The sequence below is a fragment of the Sus scrofa genome, chromosome 15 (assembly GCF_054392235.1).
Source record: "Sus scrofa isolate SSC_HxYL_T2T_F1_AM1 chromosome 15, Sscrofa_HxYL_maternal_Yorkshire_Landrace_v2.0, whole genome shotgun sequence".
In the NCBI taxonomy this organism is placed as follows: domain Eukaryota; kingdom Metazoa; phylum Chordata; class Mammalia; order Artiodactyla; family Suidae; genus Sus; species Sus scrofa.
This window is the reverse complement of record NC_139397.1, coordinates 85,637,962-85,659,892: the sequence shown is the minus strand read 5'-3', so window position 1 is coordinate 85,659,892 and position 21,931 is coordinate 85,637,962. Positions and strand designations below refer to the sequence as shown.

The 21,931-nt window shown below is 36.3% G+C and overlaps 1 protein-coding gene and 1 long non-coding RNA gene across 15 annotated transcripts in view; one reads left to right on the top strand and one right to left on the bottom strand.

Annotated features, from left to right (window-relative positions):
* Positions 1-21,931, top strand: part of COBLL1 (cordon-bleu WH2 repeat protein like 1) — a 154,916-nt gene that overhangs the window by 97,190 nt on the left and 35,795 nt on the right. For all 14 annotated transcript variants that reach the window (XR_014829465.1, XR_014829464.1, XR_014829463.1 and 11 more), the window contains 5 exons: positions 7,168-7,369; positions 9,873-10,101; positions 10,889-10,927; positions 15,670-15,767; positions 15,880-16,116. Coding sequence is in view for 11 of the 14 variants with exons in the window: in XM_021075411.2 (XP_020931070.2) it covers positions 7,168-7,369; positions 9,873-10,101; positions 10,889-10,927; positions 15,670-15,767; positions 15,880-16,116 (805 nt within the window). In the remaining 3 variants the exon portion in view is untranslated. The remainder of the gene's footprint in view (positions 1-7,167; positions 7,370-9,872; positions 10,102-10,888; positions 10,928-15,669; positions 15,768-15,879; positions 16,117-21,931) is intronic.
* Positions 9,307-15,986, bottom strand: LOC146395957 (uncharacterized). The gene is made up of 2 exons (XR_014829469.1): positions 15,849-15,986; positions 9,307-9,435 (listed from the first exon to the last, which is right to left on the bottom strand). It is a non-coding gene; the product is annotated as an uncharacterized LOC146395957 (long non-coding RNA).

Below are 21,931 nucleotides of genomic sequence, written 5' to 3'. Positions count from 1 at the left end.
AAGTACTTATCATCATGCATCCTTATTTTCCTCTGACAGTCCCTGTTTGTACCTGTCATTCCAGAGTAATAACTGGTAGTGCCACCTTTCGCTCTCAGTTGTCCCAGATGGGATGATAAGTTATATAACAACGCTATTTTTTAAATTATTTTTATTTTTTCCATTATAGCTGGTTTACAATGTTCTTTAAATTTTCTGTGGTACAGCAAAGAGACCCAGTCATACATACATATATACATTCTTTTTCTCCATCATGCTCCATCAATAAGTGACTAGATATAGTTCCCAGTGCTATATAGTAGGATCTCATTGCTTATTCATTCCAAAGGCAATAGTTTTTATATATTAACCCTAGATTCCCAGTCCATCCCACTTTCTCCCTGTCTCCCTTGGCAGCCACAAGTCTGTTCTTCAAGTCCATGAGTTTCTTTTCTGTGGAAAGGCTAATTAGTGCCATACATTAGATTCCAGAAATGTGATATCATATGGTTTTTGTCCTTCTCTTTCTGACTTAGATTTCATTTAGTATGAGAGTCTCTAGTTCCATCCATGTATATAGCAACCCTATTTGTGACTTTATTTATGCACCTCCAAGGTTGGAAAATTCACTAAGGCAGTTGTTGGAGATCATCTAAAAGCTCTTTGATAAACTGTGATTTGCATGTTTTGTACCCAAGTGGATCAAACACAAAATGGAAGTTTTTATCTTATCTAGCAGGTAGTAAAACTAGGACAAGAGTACCCTTAATATGTGTCATGAATGCAGGGAGGGTCACTGGAGGATTTTGGGGAATAATTTATTGATGTCATCAGTCTATGAAGTAAAATGCAGCAGATAGCCTGTTGCAAATCATCCACCCTATCCTGAATCCTGATTCATGGGATCATGAGGCTAAAATGTAGCTGGCTTAGTAGTCATGACATTTTCATCCTAATTGCATCCTAATTCTATTCTTGCTCTTCATAATTCATTCTGTTCATATAACTTCATTCTGTTCATATAACTTTTCAAACCACATATTTTTCGTTCATAAAGTGGGAGTAGCTTTTGTGGTTGTAAGCTCAAATGAGATGATACATATGAAACTAATACAAGGGATTTTTGTTTATTTCTAAAAGGAGTGGGAAATCTCATTGGGATTTCTTCATTTCAAAGAAGAGTTTTTAAAGGTTTTTTTAAATTTTTAAAATTTTTTGTTAATCTGCCCTCTGGGAAATCATTATTTTACAAGAGAAAAAAAAATCTGTAAATAATTTAATGCAAGGCAGATTCTGTTAAATAAACCAAAATTCAAAGTAATGTGGTAGCATAGAGGGAGAAAATATTTTCTTATTTAAATGAGAATAGGATAATCAAATTCAGCCAACCCTTTTCAACTTTTAATTATTTGGCTCCAGTTTCAGGTGGACTGCTGGCATGTGCTCCCATCTTAACAAGCAGGAAAACAAGTGTCCTTCCTGTTGTGATCACGTGGTTGAACCTTTCTGCTAACTGCTGTTAGATGCATCAGTTTAGGACAATTATCCTCAAACCAAAATTACTGTTTTTGGTAGAAGTAACTCAGCATTCAGGTGGATAATTCTAAACTACAGTCACGAGATGATTCCATTTTCTGTGGGAGCACTTTGTGACTAGTGAAGCCCCAACGCAGCCCCTTTGCATGCAGGAGCTGCTTAAAAGTTATGCCCTGCTTTTTTAGTATTATGGTTCCTTTATGGTAGAGCCTGACAGTCAGTAATTCCCACCCTCAAAATCGGTTAGGTCAGGGTCATCTTTTCTGAGCTTTTACTGCTTTTACTGCTGAGCCTTCAATTGAATACTTCAAGCAGTCAAACTGGTCTGAAACTGTTTTTGGAAAAGGTCTTGGCCCAACTTAATGCTTACATACTACTTCTGTGTAAAAATGTACTGGCTTTCAATACAACAAAAACTGAAACTGCTTTCTCACATGTGAGGTGTTTTTTTTTTGTTTTTTTGTTTTTTTTTTTTTTTTTTAAAGCATGTAAAACTCCTTTCAACAATTTCACCTTTTCATGCATCAGACACTGAACAGACATATCAAATACATCTTGTCTGCTATGTATTTGAGCTCATGGATGTTTAAGCAGAATTACCAAAGAGATCAATAATCATGGGTTCCCATAAATTCCTCATTCACTGACACTGACCCTACTATGTACCTGCATTGTATTAGGACCTGGAAAGAAAGACTGCTGAGAAGTGGTCCTGCTAGAGAGGAGTTCACATCTAGATATAAATGGAATCCAGACAACATCATTAGGTCATTCTCCTCTTTAAAGCCTCTGAAAGATTGGCCTGAACCCTATTCCACAAATACCCTTTATAATATTATTCTAAATTCCCAAGGGTTTATGTTCTTCCAACCACCTCTGTCTTGGACTTATATTTTTCAACTCTTATTTTTCAGTCTCTGTGTTTAAAATTTCATTTCTATCCTTGATTTAACCCCTCTCAAAGCTACCAGCACCATTGTGATGGTTTGTGAACCACCAAAGGAGAGGTTAGTAAGCATATCACATACCAAATAACTTAAATTAGCATTTTAAGAGTTCCTTTGTGGCTCAGTGGGTTAAGAACCTGACATAGTGTGAAGATACGAATTTGGTCCCCGGCCTCACTCAGTGGGTTAAGGATCTGGTGTTGCTGCAAGCTGTGACATAGGTCACAGATGCAACTCTGATCCCGTATTGCCATGGTGGGGTGTAGGCCTGCAGCTGCAGCTCCAATTCGACCCCTAGCCCATGAACTTCCCTATGCTGCAGGTATGGCTATAAAAGAAAAAAAAAATGAGCATTTTAGGCCTGTTGAGCCTTTCAGCAGCCTTGCCTCTTGGTAGTGTCCTTGCAGTCTTGGCTTCTTTCCACAGGCTGGCTCCTCTTTCTGTCTCTTGTGTTATTTTACCCTTTTCTTCCCGCATTAGATTTAATCCTATTACCTCCTTACAAAATATCCTGGAATCTGAATAGAGACAGTCAACCACTGTCTCTCACCTAAATTTTTGCAATAACCTTATAACTGCTCCCCCTAGGCTATTCTGAATACCACAATCAGAATACAATCCTTTTAAAGTAGATCACATCACTCCTCAGACCCCTTCTGTGGTTTTCTCACTTCATAAAAGTGAGAAAAAGCACTAGTCCTATCAGCCCTGTAAGAAAATGACTCTGATATATCCTATCTACTGTTTTCACTCTGTCAGGCTAGTTTCTGTTTTTCCTTAAACACAAGGAGCATACTTCTGCCTCAGGGCCTTTGCACTTAGCTCTGCCTGGAATGCTCTTTCCCCAGTATTCCATTCCATTTAGGTCTCCATTCTAATATCATTTTTTTCAGTTAGGATGTTTTCTAATCTCCTTCCCTGTCTTATTTTTCATCATAGCATTTATCATCATCTGATATATAATTTACTTCTTTATCCTCTTCTCTTCAGATCACTGGTGAGAAAACTATACTTATGTTTCAGCTGGAGTCCTATGCCTCATTCCAGAGTTTCTGATTCAATGATCTGGACAGGCAGTTGAGAATCTGCATTTCTAACAAGTTTCCAGTGAAAATGATGCTGCTGATCTGTGAATCACACTTTGAGAATCAATGCACCAGAGCTACTCTGTCCAATATAGTGGCCACTTACCGCATGTACATTTAAACTATTGAAATTGAATTTAAGTGAAATGAAATGAAAAATTAAGTTTGTGAGTCTATTAGCTTAATGTATTTCAAATACTCAGTAGCCATATGTAGTAAGTGGACACTGGATTAGACAGGACAGATACAGAAAACTTTCTTCACTGCAGAAAGCTCTACTGGCCAGCACTGTCCTAGAACATAAACTACATGAAGATGGATTTCTTTTCTGTCCCCCCCATCCCAGAGTTATAGTCTCACATCTATATAGCTATAGTCTGCTCAGGCTTACTTTAGTGTAAGGAATAAGGTAGACATATAACTTTTTATTTTTCATCAGATTTTCCCCAATACCAGTTGGGAAATTCACTTCTTTCCCCAGAAATCTGAAATATCATTATCATAGACAGTATTAAATCCGCATCTGTATTTGTGTCTGTTGCCAAACTTTCTGGTTGGTCTTTTGCATTTATCTGTCTGGGAATAGGAATATTTTCTAGACAAGATTGGCTTCTGGAATTATTGAATAAAAAATTGAGACTGGAATTATAGAATGAGAATAAAGTCATAAGGAAGATCTGTAACTTTTAGTTGCCTTTCCAAGAGTCATTTTTATTAGAAAATGTTTAGGCAGTAAGTTCAGAGGTTCTAGTCAGCATGCAACATTTTTGCTGTGAAATCTGGTATAGCATGCAAAGATTATAGATGACCATATTGACTAAGGGAATAGGCTATATTTATAATATTTTTGGCCCATTATCCATCGGCTTTATTAAATTAGAAAATTTATGTGTCACAAAAATACAGTAATTCATTAAGGCATATAAGAAGGATTAAATAGAAGTATACATAAAGAGTGTCGAATTGTCCTTTAAAAAGTTTTTAAATATCTTTTTCCTTAAAAGTTTATGTTTATACATAATGATGAAAAGTGTTAGCATGAGAGTAGGAATTAATAAAACAAAACCAAAACTTGAAACGCTCATCTTGTCTTGTTGACTTTTAGTGTGTATTTCTGGCAGAGATTCTAAAGAACTGAACATTTAAGAAGTAAAAGATGTTTGAAGTGAAAAGTTTAGAGTTTTTACATATATTAATTGGCACATTTACATATAAAGAGAAATGTGATCTGAACATATCACCATTTACTCATAGACCACAGTGGACAGCTCTCCATTTAGCTGGCAGTGAAAATTCTCTCCTCTTCCAGCTTAACTGTATTTATAATTATATTTTATTTATCTAGACATTCCCTAATCTTCTTAACTTTATTTCCTATCAGAGGAAGAAGTACCATTTCCAAATCTAGGATTGGTATATAGCATCAAGTTGCTATCATAGTGTATATATACTATGTTACCAAAAAATGAACTTCAGCAATACCATATGCTAGTCTTTCTCTGGATGAAATTAAATGTGTACTATCCAAAGCCAAAACTGGGGCAATTATAGACAATTTATGTGTGAGCATACCAGGTAGCTCAACTAAAACTCATAAATATTACCATGCAAGCATTTATTAAAAGCATAAGAAACATATTTAAGAGACCAATTTTACTGAGGAACTTAATCTTTTATTTCTTTTTCTTGGTATATGTGTAAGAGGTACAACCTGTATATGGAAGAGAGAAGGGAGGTGAGTGTACCATTACGAATGGGCAAACAACCACAGAAGGTAAGGGTGAGGTAGAGAGCTGAATGCAGGGAATGGTGTGAAAATCTATATAAAGTGTTTGATCTCAAGACCACACAGCATCCGACAAAAATCCTTCCCCAACAGGTTACTGCTTTTCTGGAAACTCTGAACCAGAGAGGCTACAGACCTGGGAACTCCATTTAAGAGAGTGAGAATGAGGTGCATATGAAAACACATGTACTAAGTTAAAAATAGCATATTGAACAGTGAGATTTTTAGCCTTATTTCCCTGTTTAGTTTCTAGAAAACTGATAGCCATGTTCATATATCTAGTCAAGAAATTGGAGAATTGTTTTTATTGACATTTATATCTCCCACTAGAAAAAAAAAGTTGGCCACGTAATTATCCTCAAATGAAGCCTACCAACCCAAATACCTCATCTCATGAAAATAGGACTTTTACATGGTGTATTAGGGCCTTAGTCTTAAATAAGAACGAATAGCTTAGCATCTCTAGACTTTTGAGGAAAGCACATAATACAAAAGATTTTTTGGTGTACTTTCCTTTTTATTTTTTTAGGGCCACACCGCTCCACATATGGAAGTTCCCAGGCTAGGGGTCAAATCAGAGCTGCAGCTGCCAGTCTATGCCACAACCACAGAAACATGGGATCCAGGCTGCATCTGAGACCTACACCACAGCTCACAGCAATGCCAGATCTTAACCCACTGAATGAGGCCAGGGATTGAACCTACATCCTCAAAGATACTAGTCAGGTTTATTATTGCTGAGCCACAAGGGTGGCTGACAAGGAAAGAATTGGAGACCACATGTTCTATAGATGGTGTGAATGCAAACACAAATCTGTGTCAACAGTTGGGAGTCTGTAGAAAGGGAGGTAAAAAATAAGAAGTGTCTCTGAATCTCAAGTTGGATTTGCAATTCCCTCTAGAAATAGGCTCTGTATTACCAGTTAGTATTCAACACTTAACCACTATTGGAAATTGTCTCACACATTTTCTTGGTTATTTTTTCATTGTCTACCATGAGTCTATAGCATTTTCTGTCCAGAATCAGATAGCAAATATTAGGCTTTGTGGGCTATACAGTGTCTGTCACATCTGCTCAAATCTGCCATTGTAACACAGAAGCAGCCCTCCATACTAGTAAACAAATGAGCATGGCTGTGTGTCAGTAAAACTCTGCCTATGTAAAAACAGGCTGTGGGTCCATTTTGACCTGCAGATTGTGGTTTGCTGATACTTGGTCTAGTCCCTCTAGCAGAGTATTAGATCTATGAGAGAAGGTATGCCTAACACTTGTACTGTGTCTTTAGTGCCTAGAATATAGTAAATGTTGTTTGAATAAATTAAGAAATATGTACGACACTCTGTAGCATTTTTTGGGGTTTCCTCTTGTAGATACTTTCTATGCTATCTAAAGCCCAAAGGGTGGTGGTCATTTTTAATGCTTCATTCTTAGGAGAACTTTGAAATATAACCAGTTCCTAAGCTAAATACTGCTCATATTCCAAATGGCATTTTAAAGGATCATCTGCTAAACTAAATGACTGCTTTTGCGTAAGGAAAGGACTTTCCTTTCTCCTGAAATCTATAATATGAAGACAGTTTGGCAGATAAAATATACAAAAATTTTAAACCATCACAAGGATCCAAGCTATCTTGAATACTATTCAGAGTTTTTAAACTATGATAATTTTGTCTGCTTAAATATCTTGTTCGATTTTTAAACTGCTTTCACAAGTAATATTTTGTAGCCTTGTTTTATCTACTGAAGATGAGAGGCCCTAGGAAAAATGCTTAAAACAATAACTTTAACAGTTAATGAAATTGTTCTATGATCAGAATTACTCTTGCTTTACAGTAAACCTATGATGGACTTGTTGATATTCCTCTGTGCAAAGTATCACTTAAATCCATCAAGTCACACAATTGATCTGCTGTCAGCTGAAAAGAACCCCATTAAATTTAAGCCAAATACACCAATAGGAATGTTGGAGGTAGAAAAAGTCATTTTAAAGCCAAAAATTTTGGATAAGAAGAAACCTACACCTATAATACCAGAGGTAAGATTTTTCACTGTAGAGTTTGACATTTCACAGCCAAAATACTGGGTTGATTTTTTTAGTCATTATCTACAGCTCACTGTAAATGAAAAAAAAAAATGCCTTTTCTCATCAAATTCGATGTACACATGGCTATCATGTTTTCCTGGGTCACTTTTTTTAGGATTCACTTGGTTGTTTTTCCTTGGATAAGCTAGAATTGGGGGAGTACATGAAATTTTAGATGTTCTAAAGTGATGTATATGATAGTATCAGAAACTGACGATTATGAATGATCTGTATTTTAAGCTACTCAGAGTATTTTGCATTTTACAAAAGGCTTTAGAATCTTTTAATACAAATTCATTTAAGAATTTATTAAAATAATTTTTTGGCTACTCTGTATTTGGTAAGTAGTAGTTGTAACTGATTAACTTCTAAATTGTTTGAGCTATACAATGGCTCAGTTTTCCTTTTTTGTTTCGTCTTTTTGCCTTTTCTTGAGCCGCTCCCGCAGCATATGGAGGTTCCAGGCTAGGGGTCTAATCGAAGCTGTAGCCACTGGCCTATGCCAGAACCACAGCAACGCGGGATCCGAGCCGCATCTGCGACCCACACCACAGCTCACAGCAACGCCAGACCCTTAACCCACTGAGCAAGGGCAGGGATCGAACCCAAAACCTCATGGTTCCTAGTCAGATTTGTTGACCACTGCGCCATGATGGGAACTTCCTAAGTTTTCTGTAATGTATTAATTTTGAGCAAAAAAATTTTAACCACAGTGATTCTAATATCATTAATTCTCCTTTATAAATTTTTTGTTTCTATAAGCAATAGGGATACAAGTTTATGGGTTTCTAGAAATACTCTTTCATTAGGAGCGACATCAATCATTTTTAACTTCAGAAAATATATAAAGGTTTATATATTCATTTGTATATGATTTACTTAGTATATATATGTATTCTTTTCTCCATGTTGTTATGAAGCTTTTTTACAAAAAAGTTAACTTTATTAAACAATGCTAAAACATATTTTACTTTCTACAAAGTGTGATTTTGTATTAAATTTTTTTTTTTTTTTTGGTCATTTTGTCTTTTTAGGGCCGCACCTGTGGCATATGGAGGTTCCCAGGCTGGGGGTTGAATCGGAGCTACAGCTGCTGGCCTACACCGCAGCCACAGCAACATAGGATCCGAGCCATATTTGCGACCTACACCATAGCTCAAGACAACACTGGATCCTTAACCCACTGAGCGAGGCCAGCAATTGAACCCACAACCTCATGGTTCCTAGTCGGATTCTTTTCTGCTGTGCCATGATGGGAATTCCTATATTAAATATTAACTGGGCTCTTTTCTATCAGTATATGTATACTACTTATCTAGATGGAAATAGTTATGCTATAGCATGAGATTATATATGGTCTTTTAGTTTTATGAATACGTGTTAAACTTTGAGGATCTACAATCTGTAGGCTTCATCTAGCATGGTCACATGTTTCTAAATTCCCCATTTATATCCAGGATTTAATTCAATTACATTAAAATGTTAAGGTGCTTAAAGTCTTCTCAATAATTTTGAATTAGTGTTAAATACCTAAATTTGGAATATTTTAATATTCTTTGCTAATATATTACAATTAGCCAGAGTACTAAATAATAGTGGCAACAACAACAGGTAGGCATAATTGTTAATATTTATTTATTGATAGTTTACAATGTGCCAGACACTGTCTTAAGTTCTTTGTGTGGATTAACTCACTTATCTCAAATAGAGAAAAGCTCAAACTTTCAGTGTTCCCATTAAAAATCCCTTTTTTATTGAGACAACTGACAAACCATTAGAAAGATAAATATTTCTCAAGCTCCCGTTGTGGCTCTGTTGTTAGCAAACCCTACTGGCATCAGTGAGGACACGGGTTGGATCCCTGGCCTTGCTCAGTGGGTTGGGGATCTGGCGTTGCCGTGAGCTGTGGTGTAGGTCACAGATGTGTCTTGGTTCCTGCATTGCTGTGGCTGTGGCACAGGCCGGTGGCTCCAATTGGACCCCTAGCCTGGGAACCCCCATATGCCTCCTGTGTGTTCCTAAAAAGACAAAAAAAGACAAAAAAAAAAAAAAGACAAGAAAGAGAATGAAAAATACTTCTCAACTAAAAAATAGAATAATAAAACATGATAAATCTATTACTATGTATGCTTGCTAATTTTAAAGTAAATATTTTAAGGAATAAAGGAAAAACATTTGTAGGACTAGATATGAGGCTAGTTTCTATTTGGATTTAAATCTTCTTACTGCTTTACAAGACTTATGGATTTAATATAGATTATTTAACAAGCAAACTGCTTCTAAGAATCTGGTTTGGATTTAGGGAGTAACAGTAATAAAAAAAAATTTATACCAAAATAGAAAAATACTGTTTATTATGTGAATATGTACTGATAGATTATCTCATTATTCTAGACATCACTGTAGAAAGTTTCTGTTAATTACAGCATAACTCTGGCTTTAATCTGTGTTTCAGAAAACTGTGAGAGTAGTGATCAACTTTAAGAAAACACAGAAGACAATAGTGAGAGTTAGTCCACATGCGCCACTTCAAGAACTTGCCCCCATTATATGCAGCAAATGTGAGTTTGATCCATTGCATACACTGTTATTGAAGGACTATCAGTCTCAGGAGCCTCTCGACTTGACGAAATCTCTTAATGACCTGGGACTAAGAGAATTATATGCCATGGATGTCAGCAGAGGTAAGTAAGATTTTCCTGTTATTCATTTGACAGGATGTGCACATACGTGTGTTTATGTATAAGGGTTCTTAAGTTCATAATGGCATATCAATGGATCCTATAAATAGATGTCAATACATGTCATTGGAGATAAGAAAAAAAAGTAATAAAATTTAACAAGTTCAGTTATTAAAATTGGAATGAAAACTTGTCTTCTTTAGCTGTGATCCACATTTTATACTTTCTCATCCACCTATGAATATTTTGGGGTATAATATAACTTAATTCTCGTGGCTTCGAGATATAAACAGAAAATTAAAATTTACATGGAAATTCATTCTTGTTCTATGAAGTCTGAATTATGATAGACTATCAATGGTTTTATGAGTCTTAATTATCTTTCAAATTTGTAAGTTTCTTGACAATTTTTTTCTAAGTTCAGCACTGAAAATAAAATGGCTTATGAAATAAATCAGTCAAATTATAAAAATCTTCTAAGTAGGAACAGCTTAGAGCATTAATCTATAGAAATAATGTATTAAAATTTGGAAAATTCAGATAATGTTGATTTCTATGATGTCTAATAGATAAATGCAAGCTTATTTATTCAATAGAATAATTCTGTTTTATTAGAAATAAAATTTTAGTAAAGAAAGATACATCCTCTGTGTATAAAGAACTTCAAACTTTATCCTGAGATTGTGGCTTTCTATAATCCATAGACAACTGTTTCAACTCTGATGTTTTATACTTGAATAAACAATATCTTTACAGTCAATTTACCATCCTTTATCCCCTCCTTCTGTAGCCACTTCTGTTACTGCCTTCAATAAGTCATCTTTACAAGGTAAGATTTATGAATCAAGAGAAATAAATTGTAATGTGAACTCTCCATTGGGCAAAGTGAAAATAAGCTGTTAATTTTACATGTTTTCTTAACATTACTAATATGTATATTCTATGTGAGTTTTGTTTTTGTTTTTGTATTTTTAGGGCTATAACTGTGGCATATGGAAGTTTCCAGGCTATGGGTCAAATTGGAGCTATAGCTGTCAGCCTAGGCCACAGCCACAGCAACACCAGATCTGAGCTTCATCTGCGACCTACACCATAGCTGACAGCAACGTCAGATCCTTAACCCACAGAGTGAGTCCAGGGATCAAACCCACATCCTCATGGATACTAGTCGGGTTCATTACCACTGAGCCACAATGGGATCTCCTCTCTGAGAGATTTTAATTTTGAAAATTTTCGGTTTTTATTTCCTGAACAATAGTTTAGGAGCCCACTTTGATTTCCAAATTTAATACAGTAATTACATTTCAATAATGGTTTGAAAATTAGTATCATTTTAAGAATGAGAAAAACATATTCTTGATTTTTAGACAAGAAGAAATGATTTTGCTAGGATCTTTATTGGATACATACACTGATAGTTAGGCGAGTCCATGGAAGGGTCTCAGATTATTTCTTTGGAAACAATTATTCAGAATAATCAGGGTGTACTCATCATAGGAAATTTTTGCATCCATTAAATTGCTTATGAGTATTTTGTAATAACACCAAAAGTGCTTATGCTAAAATCAGCTTTTAAAGCATTTAAATGTTTAATACAGTAAGGTAAAAAAAAAAAAAAAAAAAAAACTTTTACATGAAATTTCTGAAAAGAAATATAGAACAATTTTAAAAGTGGATACCTTGGGTGGTAGGAGTGACTTTTTTCGTCCTTCTTTATGTCATAGAATTTTACATTGGAAATGTATTACTTTCATAGAAGAAAACTGTATTAAAAATTAACCAATAATAATAAAGTCTGGAAGTCTTTCCACCATTTAAAGGGATAGGCCTAGATAATTGATTACTATAATAATTACCACCCTACTAAAAAAAACTTAATAAAATATATACATTATGTTATTAGATTATTGGAATCTTCTTTACCACTTCCAATTTTTTCATAACCCAATGAGCCTCTCGATTCCACAAATTAAGTCCATATAAGTAATAGTGTGATTATTTTTAGTGCCTTTTATGAAAACTAGTCTAATCAAGAGAGTTGAAAATTTTTATGACTGTTAAGTGTACACTGGCTTATAATGAAAAGATAGGTGTTTTAATTCTGACACTACATTGCTGTTCAAGCATATTTGGTAAGCTGATAGGGCAAATGGATCTATCTGCCTGGATCTTACCTTCCACTTCTACGGTAATAAAGAGATGGGGAAAGGCTGTTCTCTGGTTCTTTCCAACAACATTCTTTTTCTTTACTTGGCTTTTGCTCCTAATCTTGCCACTCTCTACACATATAACCCAAAGCAAATTCCATAATTTTATTGGCCTCATTTTGAAGGTATTGAATGCACTGATTTCTAATATCCTTTCCAGCCAAAAAAGTTGTGGTTTATGCAGAGTATTAAATATTGTGAATGTAATCTTAAGAGATTGGAATAGGAAATTTAAAAAGCCCCTTTCTAGGTCTTCCCTTGTAGCTCACAGAATAACTACCTGGCATTTCTCTGCAATGGCTCTGGTTCGATCCCTGGCTGAGGAACTTCCATATGCTGTGGGCCCAGCCACATGTTTAAAAAATAAGCAAACAAAAATAAATAAAAAGCTCTTTTTACAGTATCAGAATCTACTAAGTCAATCCACATGTTGTAAATTCTACTGCCTCCCTATTTTGTCTGGTATTATCAGAAGGCTTAGAACTTTGTGTGAAATTATTTACAGCCTGTCTTTAGGAAACAGGAAACTACAGAATCAGAGTTACTTATTTCTAAGTAAGCTCAAGTGTTGCTTGACTTAGTGTTTGACTTACAGTGAACCCTGAAATTGAGCTTTAGTGAAAGTGAAGATTTAGGAGGTGACAACTGCAAATGATGCCTAGGTGCCTGGAAATTGCTTTACCAAAAATAACTACATGAATACTCAGGTTATAGTTATTGCATTGCACCACTATGTAAATTTTCTGTCTACTGTCCACTAAATTTAATCGCATATCTACATTCGATTAGTGGAGGAGTCTATCTTAAAATGAAATAGTAGCATTTCTTACAAAAAAATAAAAAGTCAGTATACCTCTCCTTAAATGGATGTTTGACTTAATTCTACCTTTTAATGTCTGTTTTGGTACAAGTTATTCAAACTCTCTAGTGATCACCACCAAGGCCTTGGATGTGTAAAGAGACAGTACCATCTGCTTCCATTTTTTTACATTCCTCAACTTAGAAAAAGGTCTCAGAATAATAACTTATGACACCCACTTCACAGGATTGTTCTAAGAAATCAATTAGGCATGTGAAAAAATCTTTAACCATAAAGGGCTGTCCACATGTCTATTATTATTAGTTGTAACATTGTCAGCAAACTCATTGTATAAAATGCATAGTGCTTATTTAATATTTGAAGCATCTAATTTAAGAAATTTAATTTGTGAAATATAGTTCTCTTTAAAGTCTCACTGAGGCACATTGTATTAATATATTTATTGGCATTAACTATCTTTGTTTCCCTGGAATAATCCTTACTTTGTCATAATGTATTTAATTTTTTAAACATTTATTTTAAATAAAAAGACTATAATTTACTCTCAAGAGAGGGATATATATTTATACATTGAGCTGTAAGTTCTGCTATGACTATATCCCACAAATTTCAACATACAGTACTTAGTCTCCAGTGTCACTAAAATTATATTGTGGTTGATCATGAAACCCATATGTGTTTAATAGGAGAAATATTTTTAAAATTTACAGATCCCCCCTCCTATATCTATCTTTTAAATTTGCTATTTATTTATTGAAGAAACCAGGGCATTTGTCTTACAGTATTTCCTACATTCAGAATTTTGCTGATTCCATCTTTTGTGCCACTTAACATATTTCTTTATCCTATTTCCTATAAACTGATAAATCTAGAGACTTAATTAGATTTGGGTGAGATATTTTTGGCAAGAATACTTCATACATGATATTGTGTATTTCCATTAACAGACATGTAATAGCAAGTTATCTTTTTTGATGTTAGCCATCAATAATCATTGCCTATGCCTATGTTAATTAGGAGTTAGGAAATAATTATAGTGTTGCAAATATGCCTTTAATTATCAGTTGATATATTTCTAAAAAAAAATCAAATTTCTTTATGACAGCTATTTGTCTACCTAGATAGAATTCATTCAGAAAATACAAGACAAAGAGTGTGGTTCTTTCCTTCAATAAGTTTTTAAACAGTGGAAAATGAAAATAAGGCCTTTTGTTTGTTATCATTATGATCTCACATAATTAAACATAAGTGCTATGTTTCATTTGGCTAAGTTATTCTTATGATGCCCCAATTATCCTGACTTTGGCCAAGGAGAAACCATATCAGACTGGTTCCTGAGACGGTTCCTGGATTTTTTTTTTTTTTTTTTTTGGCTTTTCATTTTTTTGGGGGCTGCACCTGCAGCATGTGGAAGTTCCAAGGCTAGGGGTCCAATCAGAGCTGTAGCTGGCAGCCTATTCCACAGCTACAGCAACTCAGAATCTGAGCCACATCTTCGACCTACACCACAGCTCACAGCAACACCAGATCCTTACCCCACTGAGCAAGGCCAGGGATTGAATCTTTGTCCTTGTGAATGCTAGTCAGATTCGTTAATCACTGAGTCATGATGGGAACTCCCCCTGAGATGGTTCTTTATAGTGGAAAAGGGTATTTAGAGCAAGACAGTCTGGGCCAGGGTGACTCAGCACTGTTGGATTTGTCATTGTTTGTAGGCCCTTGCAGGTAACATTAGGAAGTAGTTTTTGGAAAATGAAATGTCATGTATGCAACCTTGAGGTTTGACATTTCCCATTCCGATTAAAGTATGGTTTCATTTCCGCACTATTGACATTTGGGCCTGGATGTCTTTGCTGTTGGGTGGCTGTCCTGTGCACTGTAAGATGTTAGCAGCATCACTAGCCTGTACCCAGGGGATGCTGGTAGCACAGGAGCATCATTCTGCTCCTAGTTGTGACAACCAAAATTGTTCCTAGACATTGTTTAAAGTGTGTCTATGCAAAATCCCCTCGGTTGAAAACCACTGGATTAAAGAAATATTTTAAAAACATTTAAGACAGCACTAAGTAATTATAATGAATCATGTTTTGGAGAATTAAATATTTCATAATAGTTTAGTTCTGGAACAAAAATTATAATTCAACAAAGGGAATACTGTATGATAGCAACTTCATACCTCATTTAATTCAGAGTCATTTTTACTTCTGAAATATTGGTAATTGTGTCTAAAACAGACTTTGAGTCACAAAGAATTGGGTTTATGTCCTAGCTGTCATTTCCTGTCTGTTGGCCTGATTATGTATCTTAGTTTTTTAAGCTTCAATTTCCTCTGTTGTATAACAGGTACAATAATACTACATTTGCTTGTTGCTTTGAGAATTAATTAAAATACAAGATGCCTTGCAGAGTGCATGGTTCATAGTATGCCGTACTTCATAGCTTTTATCATTAGGTAAAGTTATCAAGGGAAAGAAATTGAGAGAAAACTTGAAGATGAACATATAGCCTGTGAACAAAAGTAAGGTGCTTTTCTTCTATTTTTAGAGTCCTGCCAAATATCACAAAACCTAGACATTATGAAGGATAAAGAAAATAAAGGGTTTTTCAGCTTTTTTCAACGCAGTAAGAAAAAGCGGGAGCAAGTATGTATTTCCTTATGCAGCATTTTATAAGATTCTTCTCATCTGTTTTTAATTGCAATGTGCCGTTAATATTAAAATTACCTGTAGATTTTTCCTTTTCATTCTTTACTAGACTGCAAGTGCTCCTGCAACTCCTCTAGTAAGTAAACATCGTCCAACTTTTCCGAAGTATAATACCGTTTCCAAGCAGTATATTTCAAACACCCTGCCATCCGATGCACCCAAGAAGAGGCGTGCACCGCTGCCTCCAATGCCGGGGTCTCAGAGCGCCCCCCAGGACCTTGCCCACATCCAGGAGAGGCCAGCTTCCTGTGTGGTGAAATCCACAAGCCTGGATGAAACAGATGAGGTGAGTAAGTCTCTATTGTCATTTTAGGATGGGGCAGGGGACCATCCATTTTTCCTCTTCCTCACTTGTCTTTTTCCACATAGGCTGCTGATAAGGTTAGTAACAGTTACTAATATGTAGTAAGATGAGTAACTAGTTACTAGTAATGTTGGTACTATGAAGAAATTCTCTATATAGGTACAATTCTGCAGTGCATGAAAAATAAATATGTCCATTTTAAGTAGCTTTTATATGCAAACGATAAACCTGAAAGTCCTGGTTTATTAAGGCCCAAGCAAAGGTTCTTGCTTGATACATACATTAGGAACGGAAATTATTTTTTTTTTAATTTTTAAATTTTTTTTCTTTTTAGGGTTGCACCTGTAGCATGTGGAAGTTCCCAGGCCAGGGGTCCAATCAGAAAGGCGCTGAAGCTGCCCACCTTTGCCACAGCCATGGCAACACCACACCCAAGCTGTGTCTGCAACCTACGCTGCAGCTTGTGGCAACACCAGATCCTTAACCCACTGAGCGAGGCCAGGGATGGAACCTGCATCCTCATGGATACTAGTTGGATTCTTAATCTGTTGAGTCTCAATGGCAACTCTGGAAATTCTTATTTTTGAACAGTAATACATCCTTTATATTGCATTCATGGGTTTCTAACTAGATACAGTCTGGTATTCTTGACCTGATTCTCAGATTTTCAGGGAAGAAACCCTTGTGTCTGCCTGATGCATACTCTATATTTAAAAAAAAAAAAAGAGGAGTTCCCATTGTGGCTCAGCTGAAACAAATCTGACTAGCATCGATGTGGATGCAGGTTCGATCCCTGGCCTTGCTCAGTGGGTTAAGGATCTGGCGTTGCCCATGAGTTGTGGTGTGGGTCGCAGATGTGGCTTGGATCTGGTGTTGCTGTGGCTGTGGTGTAGGCCAGCAGCTACAGCTCTGATTTGACCCCTAGCCTGGGAACCTTCATGTGCTGCAAATGAAGCCCTAAAAAAAAGAGACAAAAGACAAAAAAATGAGTCTTTTTATACAGAATATATTGCAGTTACTATCATATACTTATATGTTCAAGGCAGTTCTAGATGTCCCTTTTTACCAAACATTCTCACTGTTACGTCTAATTCCAAATTTTCCTGGAGCATGCTGCTTTGTAGAAATCCATTTGCAAACAACTTTTCATGCCTATAAAGTCTGTACATTCCTTACTTTATTTACATGACTTATAAATGATTTTAAGTAAATGTGATTGAACGTGAGACCATATATTTTGTTGCCTGTAATCAGATGATTTAAGTAACTCTGAGAGCAAATTTTATTTTGAGATATTTGAGACTCTGGAAAGTTTTCTTGTATCTCGTTGAAAGGTTTTATTCCTCCCTTGGAAACATGAAGTAAATTCATCAATGCTTATATAAATTAATCCTCCCTAACCAACTCATAAACATTTTTATACTTCTTTAACCTTAGAAAAATTTTAACTGTAGTTTTTTTAATTGTAATATATAAGCTATCATATGTGTCTTTATGAAGTAGCAACTGGAGTAGATAAAAATGAACCCCCCCCAAAAAAATGCTGAAAAATGCTAAGTAATTACTTGGAAAATCATCTATTAAAGCTGTCTTCTTATTTCTGTTGACTTTCTTATCTAACGGTTGTGGTGTAAAATCTTGTCTTACCAATCAGGAAGATAGTTATTTTTTCAAATGATAGAATAATTTACTACAGAGTTTTCCAGGGTGACTGCTTGCTAGTCGGGTTCAGTCTTAAAAGCCGTGTGGGAGTGCATCAGTTGGGAAGAGGAACCCTTCGAAAGATGCAGAGAATGTGAGGTCTGTGGCAGGCCCAGGCATGAGCTACAGAGACTGAAACTGAGCGAGTGAGAGAAGCAGAGACCAAGTCGGGACTCCAGGAATTTCATTTTGTGTCCATAACTAGTTTGCATTTCTTCCTAGTAAGTCATTTAAAAGACAGCACTTTTAGGATTGTTTCCTATTTTTAATTACCATAAAACTGCATTATAAGAGTATAAATTATTATTCCCTGGAGTGGTTACCAGGGTCTTTTTCTTTATGTAGGTATAAATCTTAGCCCGGCTCACAAGCTTTTGTGCCAGCTGACTTCATCCAGTCTATTCCCGTAAATGTCCTTTGTGTTTGGATTCCGAAGAGGTCTGAACTATCTTTCTAATAGTCAGCTTCTTAAAATTCTGGGCCATGCTACCAGTGACCTCACCCAAAGCCATTTCTTTTGAGTCTCACCCTCTGCTCTATGACCAGTTGATGCCCCCAAGTTAAATACTAATCCTTTGCTTTTTAGTCTGTTGCCTTTGGCAAACTAGACATTTATATAATTTTCTAATTATTTTTTCCTTTGATCTGGACATCTGGGTAGTTCTTTGATGTATTGTTTAGTAGGACCCGGAATTATTTGTTTTTCCCTAGAGCAGCTGAAGAACCATTTTAATAAATGTATTCATTACAAAAATTCTTAACAATTAAGCTGTAGTTCTGTATGTGATTGTGTGTGTGTGTGTACACACAATGTACCTGTGTGCTTATATGAATTCATGCTTCCTAGGCATCCTAGCACTTATTTCCTTGACTTCTTTGCCGTATTTGGTGGGGTAGATCAACCTTTGATTGTGATTTTTCTCTCCTCCTTGGTCTTAATTCTCTTCTTATATCTCACCTTTCTTCCTTTTTTTTTTTTTTTTTTTTTTGCTTTTTTTTGGCTACCACTTCCTTTACTTATTTTATAAATTTAGAAGTACCTGAATCCATGTTCCTAGCCTGTATTTACACTCTCAGAGACTACATCTGTCTTTGTTGAGCTCTCAACTATAGTGTTTTGAATAGTGTCCTCCCAAAAGATATGTCTAGGTCAAGGATCTAGAGATGAAGTAATGCTGGGCTTAAGTTGGGCTCCAGTCCCATGCTGGTGTTGGAATTAGAGTGGAGACACAGGCACAGAGACACAAAGGAGAAGGTCATGTAGCGGCTGAAACTACAGTGATGCTGCCATAAGCCAAAGAGTGTAGGAGCTGCCTGAAGCAGGAGGAGGCAAGGAAGGATTTTCCTTCAGAGGAACACAGCCCTGCCGACACCTTGATTTGAGACCCCTAGCTTCTAGAGCTGTGACAGAATAAGGTTCTGTTGTTTGTTGCAGCTCAGTCCTGGTAATTTGTCATGTGTTGTGGCAGCCCTCGGAAACAATACGTCCGCTTTGTAACCCAGTTGCAATGTTGTTCCACTTGCAATTTAAACCCACAGTTGTTTATTGACTCATCACTACCTGGAAGTCAGTGTATTTAAAATCAAACTCACTTTTTTCTTTTCCTCCCAGATTGAAAAGCTCAAGATCGTCTTTGATGTTTTTTTTCTATTTCTTTCCACATCCAATTAGTGACTAGCCCTTCATTCAGTCTCCCTTCACAGTGTCTCCTTGTTCCTTTTTTCCATTCCCTCGGCTCAAGTCATGCCTCAGGGAAGCCCAGGGCCAGGAGGATAAGGAAATTTGTACTTAACTTGTCTTGCCCCTTCTTGTTGTCAGAATACAAGAACGTGGCAAGCTGCTGCATTTATATATTGTAATTATCACTTCCCAGTTCAGAAATTTTGGATAGCTGGCTGGTATTTTCTGTGTTCAAGGCTCTCAGCAAACATCACAATTGGGGGTGTGCGGAGAACTCTACTTTCCTTCCTTCCCTTCTTCCTTCCTTTTTTCCTCCTTCCCTCCCTTCCTTTTCTTTCTTTTTAGCTTTATTGAGATATAATTGATAAAAAATGTAAGCTATTTAAAGTATGCATTGTGGTCATTTGAAATACATACAATTGTGAAAAAATTCCCCCTAATTAACACATCCATCAGTTCGCATATTAGTTTTGTTTTTGTTTTTGTAAGAACATTTACATTCTACCCTCTCAGCAAATTTCACTTATATAATGTCGTCAGCTATACTATGATCCTATACTCACTGTACTCACATTAGATCCTCAGTTCTTATTTATCTTATAGCTGAAAATGTATCCCTTTTTACCAACTGCACTCTATTTCCTCCCACCCCCTCGTCACAGTCAACCTCTTCTACTGTTTCTATGAGTTTGACTTTTTTAGATTCCACATATAAGTGATACCATGCAGGAGTTGTGGTTGTGGCTCAGCGGTTAAAAACCCGACTAGTATCCATGAGGATGCAGGTTCAGTCCCTGGCCTCTCTCAGTGGGTTAAGGATCCTGCATTGGCATGAGCTGTGGTGTAAGTCGCAGACACAGCTCAGATCTGTTGTTGCTGTGGCTGTGGTGTAGGCTGGAAGCTACAGTTCCAATTCCACCTCTAGCTTGGAAATTTCCATATGCCCTGGGTGTTGCCTTAAAAAAAAAAAAAAAAAAAAAGAGGCGTAAGTGATACCATGCAGTATTTGCATTCTTTGTCTGGCTTATGTCATTTTGTGTAACACTTTCAAGGTCCATCCATGTTGTCACAAATGGCAGGATTTCCTACTTTATCATGGCTGAATAATATTCCATCATGTGTGTATCACATATACATATTTTTAACACTGCACATCCTTCTTTGTCCATTCATCCATGCATGGACACTTACATTGTTTCTGCATCTTGACTATTGTGAAAAATGCAGTAAACATGAGAGTACAAGTATCTCTTCAATATTCTATGTTTATTTCCTTTGGATGCATACCCAGAAGTATAATTCCTTGATCATATGGTAGTTATGTTTTTTAAGTATTTGATGAAACTCCATGCTATTTTCCATAGTGGCTACACCAATTTATATTCCCACCTGGAGTGCACAAGAATTCCCTTCTCTGCACATTCCTGCCAGCACTTATCTCATATATATATATATATATATTTTTTTTTTTTGTCTGCTCCCACAGCATATGGAAGATCCTGGGTCAGGGGAATGAATCCAAGCTGTGGCTGTGACCTACCCCCCTACTGCAGCAATGCCCGATCTATAACCCACGGCATCAGGCTGGGGATCTAACACTTGCCTCCACAGTGACCCATGTAGTCAAATTCTTAACCCACTGTACCACAGCAGGAACTCCTCAATTCTGCTCAGTTTTGATTGCACTCCCATAAGTTTCTCCTCAATCTTCTGCCCTTTCCTTCTTGGAGGACATGAACTGATAAAGGGTTCTGTCGAGTCCATGAGAAGATGCTAATTTCTGCTTTGTTTTCCCTATAAAATAGACCCCAATACCATACAAGGTTTTGTTTTTGTTTTTGTTTTTTTTGTCTTTTTGCCTTTTCTAGGGCTGCTCCCGCGGCATATGGAGATTCCCAGGTTAGGGGTCTAATCGGAGCTGTAGCCACCAGCCTACACCAGAACCACAGCAACTCAGGAGCCGAGCCACGTCTGCAACCTACACCACAGCAACGCCGGATCCTCAACCCACTGAGCAAAGCCAGGGATCGAACCCACAACCTCATGGTTCCTAGTTGGATTCATTAACCACTGCGCCACAAGGAGAACTCCTCTTATATTCTTGATGATAGCCATCCTAAAGGTATAAGGTGGTATCTCATTTCAGTTTTGATTTGCACTTCCCTCGTGACTTATGATGTTGAGTACCATTTCATGTACCTGCTGGCCATTTGTACATTTTGGAAAATTATTTATTCATTTCTTCTGCCCAATTTTTGTAAAAAAAATTATAATTGATTTACAGTGTTTTTCCAATTTCTGCTGTATAGCAAAGTGATTCAGCCATGTATGTACACACACACACATACATATATACACACAATCCCTTTCTTATATTATCTTTCATCATGGTCTAGTCCAAGAGACTGGATATAG